The sequence below is a fragment of the Anomaloglossus baeobatrachus genome, chromosome 7 (genome assembly GCF_048569485.1).
Source record: "Anomaloglossus baeobatrachus isolate aAnoBae1 chromosome 7, aAnoBae1.hap1, whole genome shotgun sequence".
In the NCBI taxonomy this organism is placed as follows: Eukaryota; Metazoa; Chordata; class Amphibia; order Anura; family Aromobatidae; genus Anomaloglossus; species Anomaloglossus baeobatrachus.
In genome coordinates, this window is record NC_134359.1 from 200,048,662 (window position 1) to 200,063,374 (window position 14,713).

The 14,713-nt window shown below is 50.2% G+C and overlaps 1 protein-coding gene across 1 annotated transcript; it reads right to left on the reverse strand.

Annotated features, from left to right (window-relative positions):
• Positions 1-3,365: 3,365 nt before the first annotated feature.
• Positions 3,366-4,414, reverse strand: LOC142246058 (hemoglobin subunit beta-2-like). The gene is made up of 3 exons (XM_075319071.1): positions 4,323-4,414; positions 3,770-3,992; positions 3,366-3,494 (listed from the first exon to the last, which is right to left on the reverse strand). Exons 1-3 carry the CDS (start codon positions 4,412-4,414, stop codon positions 3,366-3,368), a joined length of 444 nt encoding a protein of 147 aa, XP_075175186.1.
• Positions 4,415-14,713: the final 10,299 nt, after the last annotated feature.

Here is a 14,713-nt window from a genome sequence, read left to right on the forward strand (position 1 = left end):
GTCCTGGCGTCACTGCTTCTCTTCCGCTGTGGTTACAATCCGGTACGCCCCCTCGGTTTTCACTCAGCACTCTTTCACGCGCTGAGGCCCTCTGGGAACTTCCGGTTCTGGCCTCAAACTCAGGCGAAGGGCGGGGCTTTCGCATGAAAAGATGGCGGAAAATGGCGGAATTGGCGGGAAAAGGAATTTTGACTCGCGTTTTTCGGCTCTAAGATGCACGTCATCCAGGTAAGTGGGTCCTGCTCGCATCCTGTTCGTTACGCCAAAGTTTCCAGGGTGTGCCGCCCCCGCGTCAGCAGCCGGGGCTGCTCAGATCCGGATCTGCAGTGGCTCGAGGGATCTCTGGACCCGGGGTCGGGGTCACGCGGCTACTCGAAATAAAGGGGGGACAAGTGAGGATGTGGAAAGTTCGTGACGCCACCCGTGGTGTGTGGTAAGGTGGAGTACCACTGCTGCAGTTGGGAGTACCCAGTGGCGATGGTGGGGGCAGCCAGGTGTTTAACCCCCCCACGGATAGGGGGAATGCCCTGGGACTCGATGAGGGCTGCGGGGAGGTGCCGTTGGGACGGTACGGGTCACTTATGTACTCACTCAGTCCAATAACGCTAAAACCGACAACTGTGGTAAACCAAAGTTCTTGACACCGCTGATGCTTGGAGAGAGCATGCCTGGATCCCATGCCCGTTGGTTTTGCCTGTTAGTCTGTGACCTTTTCCTTGGCACCTTTTCGTCTAACTATAAAATATAAATCCAGCGCAATCACATGGAATATTAAAAAGTTGTCTTCTTTATTGATAGTTTTTCATAAAATCCAAAAGGTACATGCAGCATAAAAATAAAGGATGCCCAGGTCAGAGCGACGCGTTTCAACAAACTGTCTTAATCATGGTCTGGCTCAGACCATGATTAAGACAGTTTGTTGAAACGCGTCGCTCTGACCTGGGCATCCTTTATTTTTATGCTGCATGTACCTTTTGGATTTTATGAAAAACTATTAATAAAGAAGACAACTTTTTAATATTCCATGTGATTGCGCTGGATTTATATTTTATATCTATTTGGAGACTTCTGACCATCCGTGCGCTGATCATCCACCACAGGACGATTATGGGACTGCAGCAGGCTTGGTGAGCTGATATTACCTATTTTTGCTTTTCTTCTAACTGGTCCCTTTAGCATAAAACTAATCGGGTCCCGCTCACCAGTGTGGCTAACTGGGTGAGCTTGCTGTCAGGGTTCACGCTTGGGATTTTCTGGACTATGTAGTGGGAAAGTCCTATCCCCCTCGTTGCGCTAGTACCCCGATTTTGGAGCGGGTAGAGAATGGGTCTTGAAGGCTCCATCCTCATCGGGTAAATTGCCGGGGTCCAGCTCTTACCAGGCCCAGACCAACGTCTGCCACCTAGTAGTCCCAAGGAGCCCAGCTCCTGACCTCTCCTCTCGAGAGTCACTGCTCAACTGTCTGTCTCCTGACAATCCTGACCTCCCCTTAACCAACCCCTCAGTGGGCGACCCTATTCCCTTCAGGCTGTCCACTGGTGTGTCTGGTGGGTGTGGTGCAGAGTGTTCCTAGGATTTTGATTAGCTTGCTCTTGGCAACACCAAAGGTCAGGGACCTGTAACCAAGGAGTAGGTGGATACTGTGCAGAAGGGCAGATTACACAATATCCTGTGACGACCTGATAGGCCAGGGCGTCACACATACAATATGGATTAATTCTTCTATAATGTAATGTGTGTGCCCCCCAGTAATGTGTATGGCCCCCAGTAAAGTTTTCCCCCCAATAATGTGTATGCCGCCATTTAATGTGTATGTTCTTCCAGTAATGTGTATGGTCCTACTGTAATGTGCATGACAAAATGTGTAATTGCAATAATTTTCTGGGAGAAATGCTTAATTTCTTGGAACTTCAAGGGTGCCAAACTTCCAACAACACTTTCGGTCATGACTGTATGCCTATGTATGGTGTTCAGTGGTAAATGAAAAAAAATTAAGGTTGGGCTCACACACTGGCACATGTGTTGAATGTAGCCACATAATGCAGTGTGAACAGAGCCTTAGTAAATATAAGACCTAGCACATTATTTAACATTAGGTTAGATCATGTTGTGGGTTTAAAGTGCAGTGCAATATATTTACTTGTATTCTAATTGAAATCCACATCATATGCTAAGAATAGGCCAATAATTTTTGCAAATGAAACTTTTATACTTGACCTCCCTTCTATGAGTTCAATCATAGTTTTTGAGAAAGAGAAAAAACTTGATAGCTTCACAGCAAACACACTTATGGAACAAAATGTATAAGATGTCATGCAAATGAAAAATGGAGCCGTCCACCATACCAACCAAACAAATTCCATTTCTCATTTTCCAAAGTACTCTTGGAAAATGAAAGATGAAGTCCTATTAGTTGCTGTGGGGAACTGCTCTACAATGTACCATGTAAGGCCCGTTTCACACGTCAGTGAAAAACAGTGACGTTTTTCACTGGCGTGTAAAACACGCACATGTCCCTGCGTGTGCCGTGAATCACGGCACACGTGGGTTGTCTAAGTGCAATCCGGGCTCCGTTCTCCGTGGCCCGTGATTGCACTTAGATATCAGCTCACCTGCGCCCGCTCCCGCTCTCCGTGGTGCTGAATCCTCCCGCGGTGCAGCATCCGGCCGGCGGTGACCCCCGCAGCAGCTGCTTCCGGGTCGGCTATGTCGCGCATAATGACAGTAATCAGCCGGCTTAGAAGCAGCAGGGAGAACGGGCTGCAGAGGACATCGCTGGACGCCGGGTGAGTTAAAATGTTTATTATTTTAAATGCACGATTTTTCTGGCACGTGTTTCAAGGACCACACCACTGCGTGGTCCGTGGAACATCGGTGATGCCAGAAAAAAATGGACATGTCTCCGTGCAGCAATCACGCACACGCGGGTACGCTGCACGGAGACATGTGCAGTGAAAAATCACTGACGTGTGAGCACACCCATTCATTATAATGGGTCTGCGTATGTCAGTGATTCTGGTACGTTTAAAAAAAAGCACAAACATACCAGAATCACTGACGTGTGAAAGGGGCCTTATCCCAATTGTGTGAATTGTAACTTCATTAAAAAGTTATTGCTTTTATATTGAAGTCAAGACAATTACTATGATTGAAGACATTGCGCTGCACATTTGTATATCTGCAGCTCGATACCTTTCAGGATATGATACTGTATACAATGTCTACTTTTCAATATTTCTTATTTATTGAATAATTTAACAGTAAAAAATCAATAACTCAAGGCTTTGGTTTCATTTTAAAACAGCATTTTATTTTACAAACTGCAGCTTATTTTTTACATTGATGGACTGTAATAAAACAGTAATTTAGAAATATCCGTGGCTCAGACCAGCCACCAGGACATTGATGAACTTCTCCCAGGCGGCCTGGACCTTAGGGGTGAAGGCAGATCCCAACTTGGAGGCCAAGACGATGACCAGAACTTCTCCAAGACGCTGCGGATAAAAAAAAATAATCAGTTAAATTGCTGGGTTTTATTTAGCTAATACACATTATAATGCTACTTAGTATCACATCAGAATTATTAGTTCATCACAATAATTTTTACTTTTAGAGATTCAGTTGTCTCAATCTGGAAAACACTATATTGAGCATCTTACAGTGTTAATTTTTGTCTGCATTGAAATTTTCACTTATAAAATTAGAAAAATACATACACTTAAATGGAAATTGCATTGTAGATAATTTAATCAAATATTATGTGTGTTACCTTGAAGTTCTCGGGGTCCACATGGAGATCCTGGGCATGGGACTTGCTGAGGTCAGCCAGGTAATGTTTCACACCATCCAGATGCTGAATGGCATTGCCAACAGCTGTCAGCACCTTCTTGCCATGAGCCTTCACCTTGGCATTGCCAGAGATGGCGGTGACATTGGACAGGTTTCCGAAGGAGCTGAAGTATCTCTGGGTCCAGGGGTACACGATCAGCAACCTAAAGTTAATGAGAATGAAGAGAACAATTACTTAGATTGATTCATCCCTACATCAAATTTATGCCCCAAATATATGTCATTTACAAGGATATTAAGTGAGAAACACATCTAAAACAAGAGAAATAATGATACTACAACAGGTAAATTAGATATCCAAGAATGGATTCAAAACTGAACACCAAAACTCCCTAGAAGTAATTGGGTCTGTGCCTGATCACTAATAAAAATTGGTAAGTGCCAAGGATAGCTATAGTGAAATACAATAATGGTTACAGTTTTCATTTGAAGCAGTATGACATATATGCATAAAATGCATAAATGTATATTACCTGCTCAGAGCATCATGGCCGTCCTGTTCAACGTTGACCTTGCTCCATACGGAGGTGATGGCGGCTCTCTCTTCAGCAGTCCAATGAACCATGATTGCTTTCTGATGCTATTGTACACTGGAAGTGACAGTGAAGCCATTACATGGATCTTCCTTTTATATTAGTCTCTCACAAGTTACACCCATTCCCGATTACTGCTGCATCATGCTTTTCTCCCAGTCCTTCAAAGTCTTATCGGTCTGGAAGGAAAAGTCGCTTTCTAAGCAGGTGAAAAATGCTGAGCACAGGGCAGTGTCCAACATGGTCAAATGTATGCCTAAATACATACCTACAAAGAATGGAGAGGTCTGTAATTCGTAACCTAGGTACCCTTCAACTGTGACAGACAGAATTCCCCCCACAATTCAGAAATTCACATTGTATGATTTTTAAAAAAATAATTTGCATTTTATTGCATGAAATAAGTATTTGATACAATAGAAAAACAGAGTTTAATATTTGGTACAGAAACCTTTGTTTGCAATTACAGAGGTCAGATGTTTCCTGTAGTTTTTGACCAGGTTTGCACACACTGCAGCAGGGATTTTGGCCCACTCCTCCATACAGATCTTCTCTAAATCTTCCATGTTTCTGGGTTGTCATTGGGCAATATAGAGTTTCAGCTCCCTCCAAAGATTTTCTATTAGGATCTGGTCTGGTGACTGGCTAAGCCACTACAGGACCTTGAAATGCTTCATACGGAGCCACTCCTTAGTTGCCCTGGCTGTGTGTTTTGGGTCATTGTCATGCTGGAAGACCCAGCTACAACCCATCTTCAATGCTCTTACTGAGGAAGGAAGTTGTTGGCCAAAATCTTGTGATACATGACCCCATCCTTCCTCACTTCAATATTGTGCAGTTGTTCTGTCCCCTTTGCAGAAAAGCACCCTTAAAGTATGATGCTTCGTGGTTGGGGTGGTGTTCTTAGGGTTGTACTCATCCTTCTGTTTCCTCTAAACATGGCGGGTGAAACTGATACCAAAAAGTTCTATTTTGGTCTCATCTGACCACATGACCTTCTACCGTAACTCCTTTGGATCACCCAGATGTTTATTGGTGAACTTCAAATGGGCTTTGACATGTGCTGGTATGAGAAGGAGGGCCTTGCATGCCCTACAGGATTTTAATCCATGATGGCATAGAATGTTACTAATGGTAATCTTTGAGACTGTGGTTCCAGTTCTGTTTAGGTCATTGATCAGGTCCTCTAGTGTAGTTCTGGGCTGATTCCTGACTTTTCTCAGAATCATCCTTACTCCATGAGGCAAGATCTTGCATGGAGTTCTAGACCAAGTAAGATTGACAGTCATCTTGTGTTTCTTGCATTTTCTAATAATTGCGCCAACAGCTGTTGCCTTCTCACCAAGTTGCTTACCTGTTGTCCTGTAGCCCATCCAAGCTTTATGCAGGTGTACAATTTTGTCCCTAGTGTCCTTAGACAGCTCTATGGTCTTGGTCATGATGGAGAGGTTGGAGTGTGATTGATTGTGTGTGGACAGGTGTCTTTTATAAAGGTAACGAGTTCAAACAGGTGCAAATAATACAGGTATTGTGTGCAGAGTAGGAGCTTCTTAAAGAAAAAATAACAGGTTTGTGAGAGCCAGAATTCTTGCTGGTTGGTAGGTGATCAAATACTTATTTCATGCAATAAAATGCAAATGAATTAATTAAAAATCATACATTGTGATTTTCTGGATTTTTTTTATTCTGTCTGTCACAGTTGAAGTGTGCCTATGATAAAAATTACAGACGTCTCCATTCTTTGTAGGTGGGAAAACTTGTATAATTGGCAGTGTATCAAATACTTATTTTCGGCTCTGTAGCTGTAATGCTCTAGTGTTTGCTATATATTAGAGATAAAATCCATAGCCTAAATTAGTCTAACAGTTTGCAGTTCACCTTTAAGGGTAGGGTGACAGAACCGCATTTTCTCTGAGAAAACCCATCTGATTATGCTGTTTTGACTGATCAGAGTTGATTAGACTGGGATCCGGTTTTCTCAGATGTGGAGAAGAATAACAGAAAAGTTTCTCCATCTTCTCCATTCTGTTAATCCGTGAAAATTGGATTTTTCTTACAGACCCATAGACTTGGATGCCTGTATGCCATCTGATTCTCAGAGGCAAATTGTGCATGGTGTGAAAACATTGGACATGTGCCTGCCTCATTGAATAACATTGAACTGAGCATGATCCGATTTATTTAGCAGATATCACTCAGACCGAAAATACGGTCATCTGCACGAGCGCTAATGAACACAATAATGTATAAAGACACTGAAAAATGGAAATTCTCCTGTGATAATAGAGTTGTTCCGCAACATTTCAGTTCATACAATATACCGTAACATCATGCATAATTTAGTTACACAAAGCATATTTTGTGATGTTTTTTGGAGCGTTATGAGGCTATGGTATAGATGAGCTACCATTAGAATAGACAAGCTACATCAGATTGTTGGATGTCTAACTCCTTGCACACCCGATAACTGCCTGCACCCATTTCATTTTTGCTAGACATGGCACCATTCTTTTGAGTGCAGCGGATTTGACATTACCTTTCCATATTAATATTTCTATGTTCATGTCGCTGTGTTCATGGCTACAAAAAATTATTTGTGACAGGTAAGTCCTTTTTGTTTTACTGTATGACTGATAATTCATCTGATTCTAAGCTAAGTCCCCAACATATAGATCCCCGGCTGTATATTAGTACATACAATTAAAAAAGCACTCCCATTAAATGTGTGTTCTTTATCTGTGTAAATGTATATATAGTGCATTGCAGTATATCACAAAAGTGAGTACACCCCTCACATTTTTGTAATCATTATATTATATCTTTTAATGAGACAACACTAAAGATGTAACACTTTGATGACAGGTTGATACAATGTAATGTAGCCAGTGTACAGCTTATATGATAGTACTAGAAGGTGGCCCGATTCTAACGCATCGGGTATTCTAGAATTTACGTATTGTGTAGTTAATGTATGATTTTTGCTATATATATATATGTATATATATATAGATATTGTTGTGTGTAGTTACCAAGTGTTTGTATAGGGCACTGTAAATGTTCTTGGTGTTGTCTGGGTTTGGGGGTGTGTGAGAGCGGTGTTGTATGTGTGTTGCGTTGTGTGTGTTGCATTGTTTGTGGAGCGCTGTGTGTCTGCAGCGTTCTGTGTGTGTGGTGCTGTGTGTGGTGCACGGTTTGTGTGGGTGTGGAGTGCGTGTGTGTGTTTTGGGGGGAGTTATGTTTTGTGCAGTGTGTGTGTTGCACGGTATGTGCGTATATTTATGTATGCCACGGTGTATGTGTGTTGGGTGTTGTGTGTATGCGGCGTTGTCTGTGTGTGTGTGGGTGTCTGTGTAGGGCGGTGTTTGTGGTTCCCAGTGTGTGTGGTGTGTTGTGCGGTGCGCGTGTGGCGGTGTGTGTGTGTGTTTTGGGGGGAGGTTTGCACCCCCATCGTACTCCATCCCCCATGCTGCGCACCCCCCATCGTGCTCCATCCCCCATGCTGCGCACCCCCATCATGCTCCATCCCCCATGCTGGACACCCCCCATCGTGACCCATCCCCCATGCTGCACACCACCCATTGTGCTCCATCCCCCATGCTGCGCACCCCCCATCGTGCTCCATCCCCCATGCTGCGCACCCCCCATCGTGCTCCATCCCCCATGCTGCGCACCCCTCATCGTGCTCCATCCCCCATGCTGCGCACCCCTTATCGTGCTCCATCCCCCATGCTGCGCACCTCCCATCGTGTTCCATCCCCCATGCTGCGCACCCCCCCATCGTGCTCCATCCCCCATGCTGCGCACCCCCTATTGTACTCCATCCCCCATGCTGCGCACCCCCCATCGTGTTCCATCCCCCATGCTGCGCACCCCCCATCGTGCTTCATCCCCCATGCTGCGCACCCCCCATCGTGCTCCATCCCCCATGCTGTGCACTCCCTATTGTACTCCATCCCTCATGCTGCGCACCCCCCATCGTGCTCCATCCCCCATGCTGCGCAACCCCCATCGTGCTCCATCCGACATGCTGCGCACCTTCCATCGTGCTCCATCCTCAATGCTGCACACCCCCCATTGTGCTCCATCCCCCATGCTGCGCACTCCCCATCGTGCTCCATCCCCCATGCTGCGCACCCCTCATCGTGCTCCATCCCCCCATGCTGCGCACCCCTCATCGTGCTCCATCCCCCATGCTGCGCACCTCTCATCGTGTTCCATCCCCCATGCTGCGCACCCCCCATCGTGCTCCATCCCCCATGCTGCGCACACCCTATTGTACTCCAACCCCCATGCTGCGCACTCCCCATCGTGCTCCATCCAACATGCTGCGCACCCCCCATCGTGCTCCATCCCCCATGCTGCGCACCCCCTATCGTGCTCCATCCCCCATGCTGCACACCCCCCATCGTGCTCCATCCGACATGCTGCGCACCCCCCATCGTGCTCCATCCCCCATGCTGCGCACCCCCCATCGTGCTCCATCCCCCATGCTGCGCACCCTCCATTGTACTCCAACCCCCATGCTGCGCACCCCCTATCGTGCTCCATCCCCCATGCTGTGCACACCCCATCGTGCTCCATCCGACATGCTGCGCACCCCCCATCGTGCTCCATCCGACATGCTGCGCACCCCCCATCGTGCTCCATCCCCCATGCTCCGCACCCCCATCGTGCTCCATCCCCCATGCTGCGCACCCCTCATCGTGCTCCATCCCCCATGCTGCGCACCCCTCATCGTGCTCCATCCTCCATGCTACACACCTCCCATCGTGTTCCATCCCCCATGCTGCACACCCCCCATCGTGCTTCATCCCCCATGCTGCGCACCCCCCATCGTGCTTCATCCCCCATGCTGCGCACCCCCTATTGTACTCCAACCCCCATGCTGCGCACCCCCCATCGTGCTCCATCCCCCATGCTGCGCACCCCCCATCGTGCTCCATCCCCCATGCAGCGCACCCCCCATCGTGCTCCATCCCCCATGCTGCGCACCCCTCATCGTGCTCCATCCCCCATGCTGCGCACCCCTTATCGTGCTCCATCCCCCATGCTGCGCACCTCCCATTGTGTTCCATCCCCCATGCTGCGCACCCCCCCATCGTGCTCCATCCCCCATGCTGCGCACCCCCTATTGTACTCCATCCCCCATGCTGCGCACCCCCCATCGTGTTCCATCCCCCATGCTGCGCACCCCCCATCGTGCTTCATCCCCCATGCTGCGCACCCTTCATCGTGCTCCATCCCCCATGCTGTGCACCCCCTATTGTACTCCATCCCTCATGCTGCGCACCCCCCATCGTGCTCCATCCCCCATGCTGCGCAACCCCCATCGTGCTCCATCTGACATGCTGCGCACCTTCCATCGTGCTCCATCCTCAATGCTGCACACCCCCCATTGTGCTCCATCCCTCATGCTGCGCACTCCCCATCGTGCTCCATCCCCCATGCTGCGCACCCCTCATCGTGCTCCAACCCCCCATGCTGCGCACCCTTCATCGTGCTCCATCCCCCATGCTGCGCACCTCTCATCGTGTTCCATCCCCCATGCTGCGCACCCCCCATCGTGCTCCATCCCCCATGCTGCGCACACCCTATTGTACTCCAACCCCCATGCTGCGCACTCCCCATCGTGCTCCATCCAACATGCTGCGCACCCCCCATCGTGCTCCATCCCCCATGCTGCGCACCCCCTATCGTGCTCCATCCCCCATGCTGTGCACCCCCTATCGTGCTCCATCCCCCATGCTGCGCACCCCCCATCGTGTTCCATCCCCCATGCTGCGCACCCCCCATCGTGCTTCATCCCCCATGCTGCGCACCCTTCATCGTGCTCCATCCCCCATGCTGTGCACCCCCTATTGTACTCCATCCCTCATGCTGCGCACCCCCCATCGTGCTCCATCCCCCATGCTGCGCAACCCCCATCGTGCTCCATCCGACATGCTGCGCACCTTCCATCGTGCTCCATCCTCAATGCTGCACACCCCCCATTGTGCTCCATCCCCCATGCTGCGCACTCCCCATCGTGCTCCATCCCCCATGCTGCGCACCCCTCATCGTGCTCCATCCCCCCATGCTGCGCACCCTTCATCGTGCTCCATCCCCCATGCTGCGCACCTCTCATCGTGTTCCATCCCCCATGCTGCGCACCCCCCATCGTGCTCCATCCCCCATGCTGCGCACACCCTATTGTACTCCAACCCCCATGCTGCGCACTCCCCATCGTGCTCCATCCAACATGCTGCGCACCCCCCATCGTGCTCCATCCCCCATGCTGCGCACCCCCTATCGTGCTCCATCCCCCATGCTGTGCACCCCCTATCGTGCTCCATCCCCCATGCTGCGCACCCCCCATCGTGCTCCATCCCCCATGCTGTGCACCCCCCATCTTGCTCCATCCCCCATGTTGCGCACCCCCCATTATGCTCCATCCCCCATGCTGCGCACCCTCTATTGTACTCCAACCCTCATGCTGCGCACCCCCTATCGTGTTCCATCCCCCATGCTGCGCACCCCCCATCGTGCTCCATCCCTCATGCTGCGCACACCCTATTGTACGCCAACCCCCATGCTGTGCACCCCCTATCGTGCTCCATCCCCCATGCTGCTCACACCCCATCGTGCTCCATTCCCCATGCTGCGCACCCCCCATCGTGCTCCATCCCCCATGCTACGCCCCCCCATCGTGCTACATCTCCCTTGCTGCGCACCCCCTATCGTGCTCCATCCCCCATGCTGCGCACCTCTCATCGTGTTCCATCCCCCATGCTGCGCACCCCCCATTGTGCTCCATCTCCCATGCTGTGCACACCCTATTGTACTCCAACCCCCATGCTGCGCACCCCCTATCGTGCTCCATCCCCCATGCTGCGCACCCCCCATCGTGCTCCATCCCCCATGCTGCGCACCCCCCATCGTGCTCCATCCCCCATGCTGCGCCCCCCCATCGTGCTACATCTTCCATGCTGCGCACCCCCCATCGTGCTCCATCTTCCATGCTGCACACCCCCCATCGTGCTCCATCCTCCATGCTGCACCCCCCCCCATCGTGCTCCATCCCCCATGCTGTGTGCGGGGCTGAGCGGGCGAGGCATCAGCATATGCCGGCACCCTGCACATGTGTACCGGGAGCTGGTGTACGCTGGTAACCATTATACACATCGGGTAACTAAGGGAAGCGGTTCCTATAGTTACGCGATGTGTATCATGGTTACCAGCGTACACCGGCTCTGTTACGATCCCAGCATCGCAAGGTTATGTCCACCGGGGGCAGGGCCAAGTGTGCCAACGTGTGGCGGGGGCAAGCGGGCGAGGCGTCAGCATTTGCCGGCTCCCTGCACATGTGTACCGGGAGCCGGTGTACGCTGGAGCGGGCGATGCGTGCGGAGGGCCGGGTGCCGGCTCCCTGCACATGTGTACCGGGATCCGGTGTACGCTGGAGCGGGGCTGATCGGGCGAGGCGTCAGCGTATGCCGGCTCCCTGCACATGTGTACCGGGAGCCGGTGTACGCTGGAGCGGGCGATGCATGCGGAGGGCCGGGGCGAGCGGCTAATCCATGCGGGGGGCGGGGCCAGGCAGAGGCGAGCGGCCAATTCGTGCTGGGGGGCGGGGCCAGGCCGAGCCCAGCGGCCAATCCGACAGTTGTCACTGAAATGACACTGTCACGGTGACACAATTTTGGAGCAAGACAGACAGACAGAATAAGGCAATTATATATATAGATAAATTTGTTGTGACCTCTAAATAACTCAACACAACCATATGTCTAAACCGCTGGGGATGGCTGTCACGTTCGCTGCCTGGAGATGCTACTGTGGTGAGCAGAAGTGGACCTACTAGACCACAGAGGGACCCTGAGCCTGCCCTTTTTGGGGGAGGGGCTTGACAAATTGTCCACTATGAGGCGGATGCCAGGTGCTATTGTGGAGCCCCGCATTACCTTCTGATGCAGGACGCCGCAGGGTCTCCACGGGCTTGGAAATATTCTAGTCACAGGTAGGTTAACTTCAATGGGATTCGTGGCGCCACTCTCGGTATTGCAGTCAGGGCGACCGTCACTGCAGTTTAGGGAACACCTGGAGCTGATAGAAGGTGCAGTTAGATGTTGTGGCCTCCCGAGAATGAGGCTGGCCCCAGGGCCCGGTGTAAGTGTTTAGTACCACAGGTCGCAGAAGAACTCACAGACAAAACAGCATTGTCTTTCAGGGTTTTTACTCACTTTCAGGTGGCAGGGGGTGAGTTAACCTGGGCGATGCTATGAGGAATCAGGTGGAACCAGGTATCCCTTTGGCTGATGTAGGGGTGACTGCTGACTCGCCTTCCTTGCCCTTCTTGTTTTGAGGTGGCTCCTACTTGTAGTATGGCTGGAATCACCCATGGAAGTCACATCTGCCGTTCTCCCCTTTCTGGCCAGTTTTCGGGCAGCGTGGACCAAGCTCAGACGGCTCAAGGCTCTGTCCTCCTTATGGGCCCCCTCATTGCTGCTGTAGTTGCGGACTCTGTAGGTTGGTGAGGCACATAAAGGGCCCTCACCATCAGGTTTGGCAGGCCACCTGAATGGACCCCTGCTCTGGGGACCTGTTTCCCCGTGCGGGCTGGGTCTACAAGCAGTCCCCTTACTCAGCCACCTCTTGATACTGCCCTAGGTGGTTTTAAGGCGGCACTGCTGAGTAGCGTTTTCTCCCCCGCCAGCAGCCACGAATGGTGCAGTGTCTGGCAGGGCCCTGCTCCTCTGCTCTGCCCTCCAGATGCGGCTCCTCCACTTCCTGCTCCTTTGTCTGCCTCTGCACAACTCCTTTGTTCCCAGTGACACCACCCACCACTAGCTGGGAGGCGAGGCACACGCCCCCTACCTGGATCTACCCAGGGGTCCCCTCTAGTGTTTTGGTTACTAAGTGTTCCGTGTTTGTCCACACCCTAGTCAGCCTCTGGGATTACCTGTATTGTACTGACCCAGCATGGGTGCGGTACTCAGTGGTGCCTGACCAGGTGAGGGGCGCCACACTATTCTCAGAGCAGGAACCGGGACCATGGCAGCTAACCCCCAGAGCAGGGGCTGACACAGGAGTAGACAGGGCTGAGTGTCAAGTGTAGACTGGGACCATGAGGGTAGCAGATGTATGTTACAGTACATGTCGCCATTCATGATCCCCTCAATGAACTGTAGCTCCCCACAGCTGGGAGCAATGATGAAGCCCCAAACTATGACATTCCCACCACCATGCTTGAATGTAGACAAAAGACACTGGTTACCACCACTCATACTTGACACCATCTGAACAAAAAATTTTTATTTTGGTCTCATTAGACTGCAGGACATGGTTCCTGTAATCCATATCCTTAATCTGCTTGTCTTCAGCAAACTGTTTGCAGACTTTCTTGTGCATTATCCTTAGAAGAGGCTTTCTTCTGGGATGACAGCCATGTGACCAATTTGATGCAGTGTGCAGTATATGGTCGGAGCACTGACAGGCGCCCACTCATTCCTTTAACCTCTGCAGCTACGCTGGCAGAATACATATGTCTATTTTGACCACACAACCTCTTGATATGACGCAGAGCACGTGCAACTTCCTTGGTTGACCATGGTGAGGTCTGCTCTGAGTGGAACCTGTTTTGTATGGTCTTGGTTGCCATGCTGCAGCTCATTTTCAGGGTGGTGGCATTTTCTTATTACCTAGGCCATCTTTATGTAGATCAACAATTATTTTTTTAGATCTTCAGATAATTCTTTGCCATGGGGAGCCATTTTGAACTTCCAGTGACCAGTATGAGAGAGTGTGTGAGCGATAACACCAAATATATCAGACCTGGTTCCTATTCACATCTGAGACATTGTAACACTAATGAGCCATATGACACGGGGAAGGAAAATGGCCAATTGTGCACAATTTGGCCATTTTCACTTAGGGGTGTAGTTAGGGGTAAGTAAGAAATACAGGCACGTGACTTAGAAAAGAACCAAAGCGGGTCTGTAAACCGTGGAAGAATTGGTTGTTATATTAATATAATTACTCGTATAGTACATTGCATATACATTTATACACATTTACGGTATAAATATCTTAGGTGTGGTGCAGGTGAAGGTACATGGAATATTGTAAGGCTATGTCCACATCACATTTTAGCCTATGGTCAGTGGCTTAGTGAGGGCTTACATGTGACACCCTGAAAAATGGGATTCGGCATATACATTGACGGTGTTATTGACTGTATTGATTAGGATGGAGTCATTGTGCTCTCTATCGGACAATATCAGAAGTATCTGTCTAGCTTAGGTGTACATCAAAATATGGATATTTAAAATTAATCCCGATGTGGATTGTAGGGG

Coding starts and splice junctions, on each gene's coding strand:
- LOC142246058 (XM_075319071.1), bottom strand. CDS start 4,414: ATGGTTCATTGGACTGCTGAAGAGAGAGCCGCCATCACCTCCGTATGG. Junction 3,993..4,322: donor GGCCATGATGCTCTGAGCAG/GTAATATACATT, acceptor CATTAACTTTAG/GTTGCTGATCGTGTACCCCT. Junction 3,495..3,769: donor TGGACCCCGAGAACTTCAAG/GTAACACACATA, acceptor TTTTATCCGCAG/CGTCTTGGAGAAGTTCTGGT.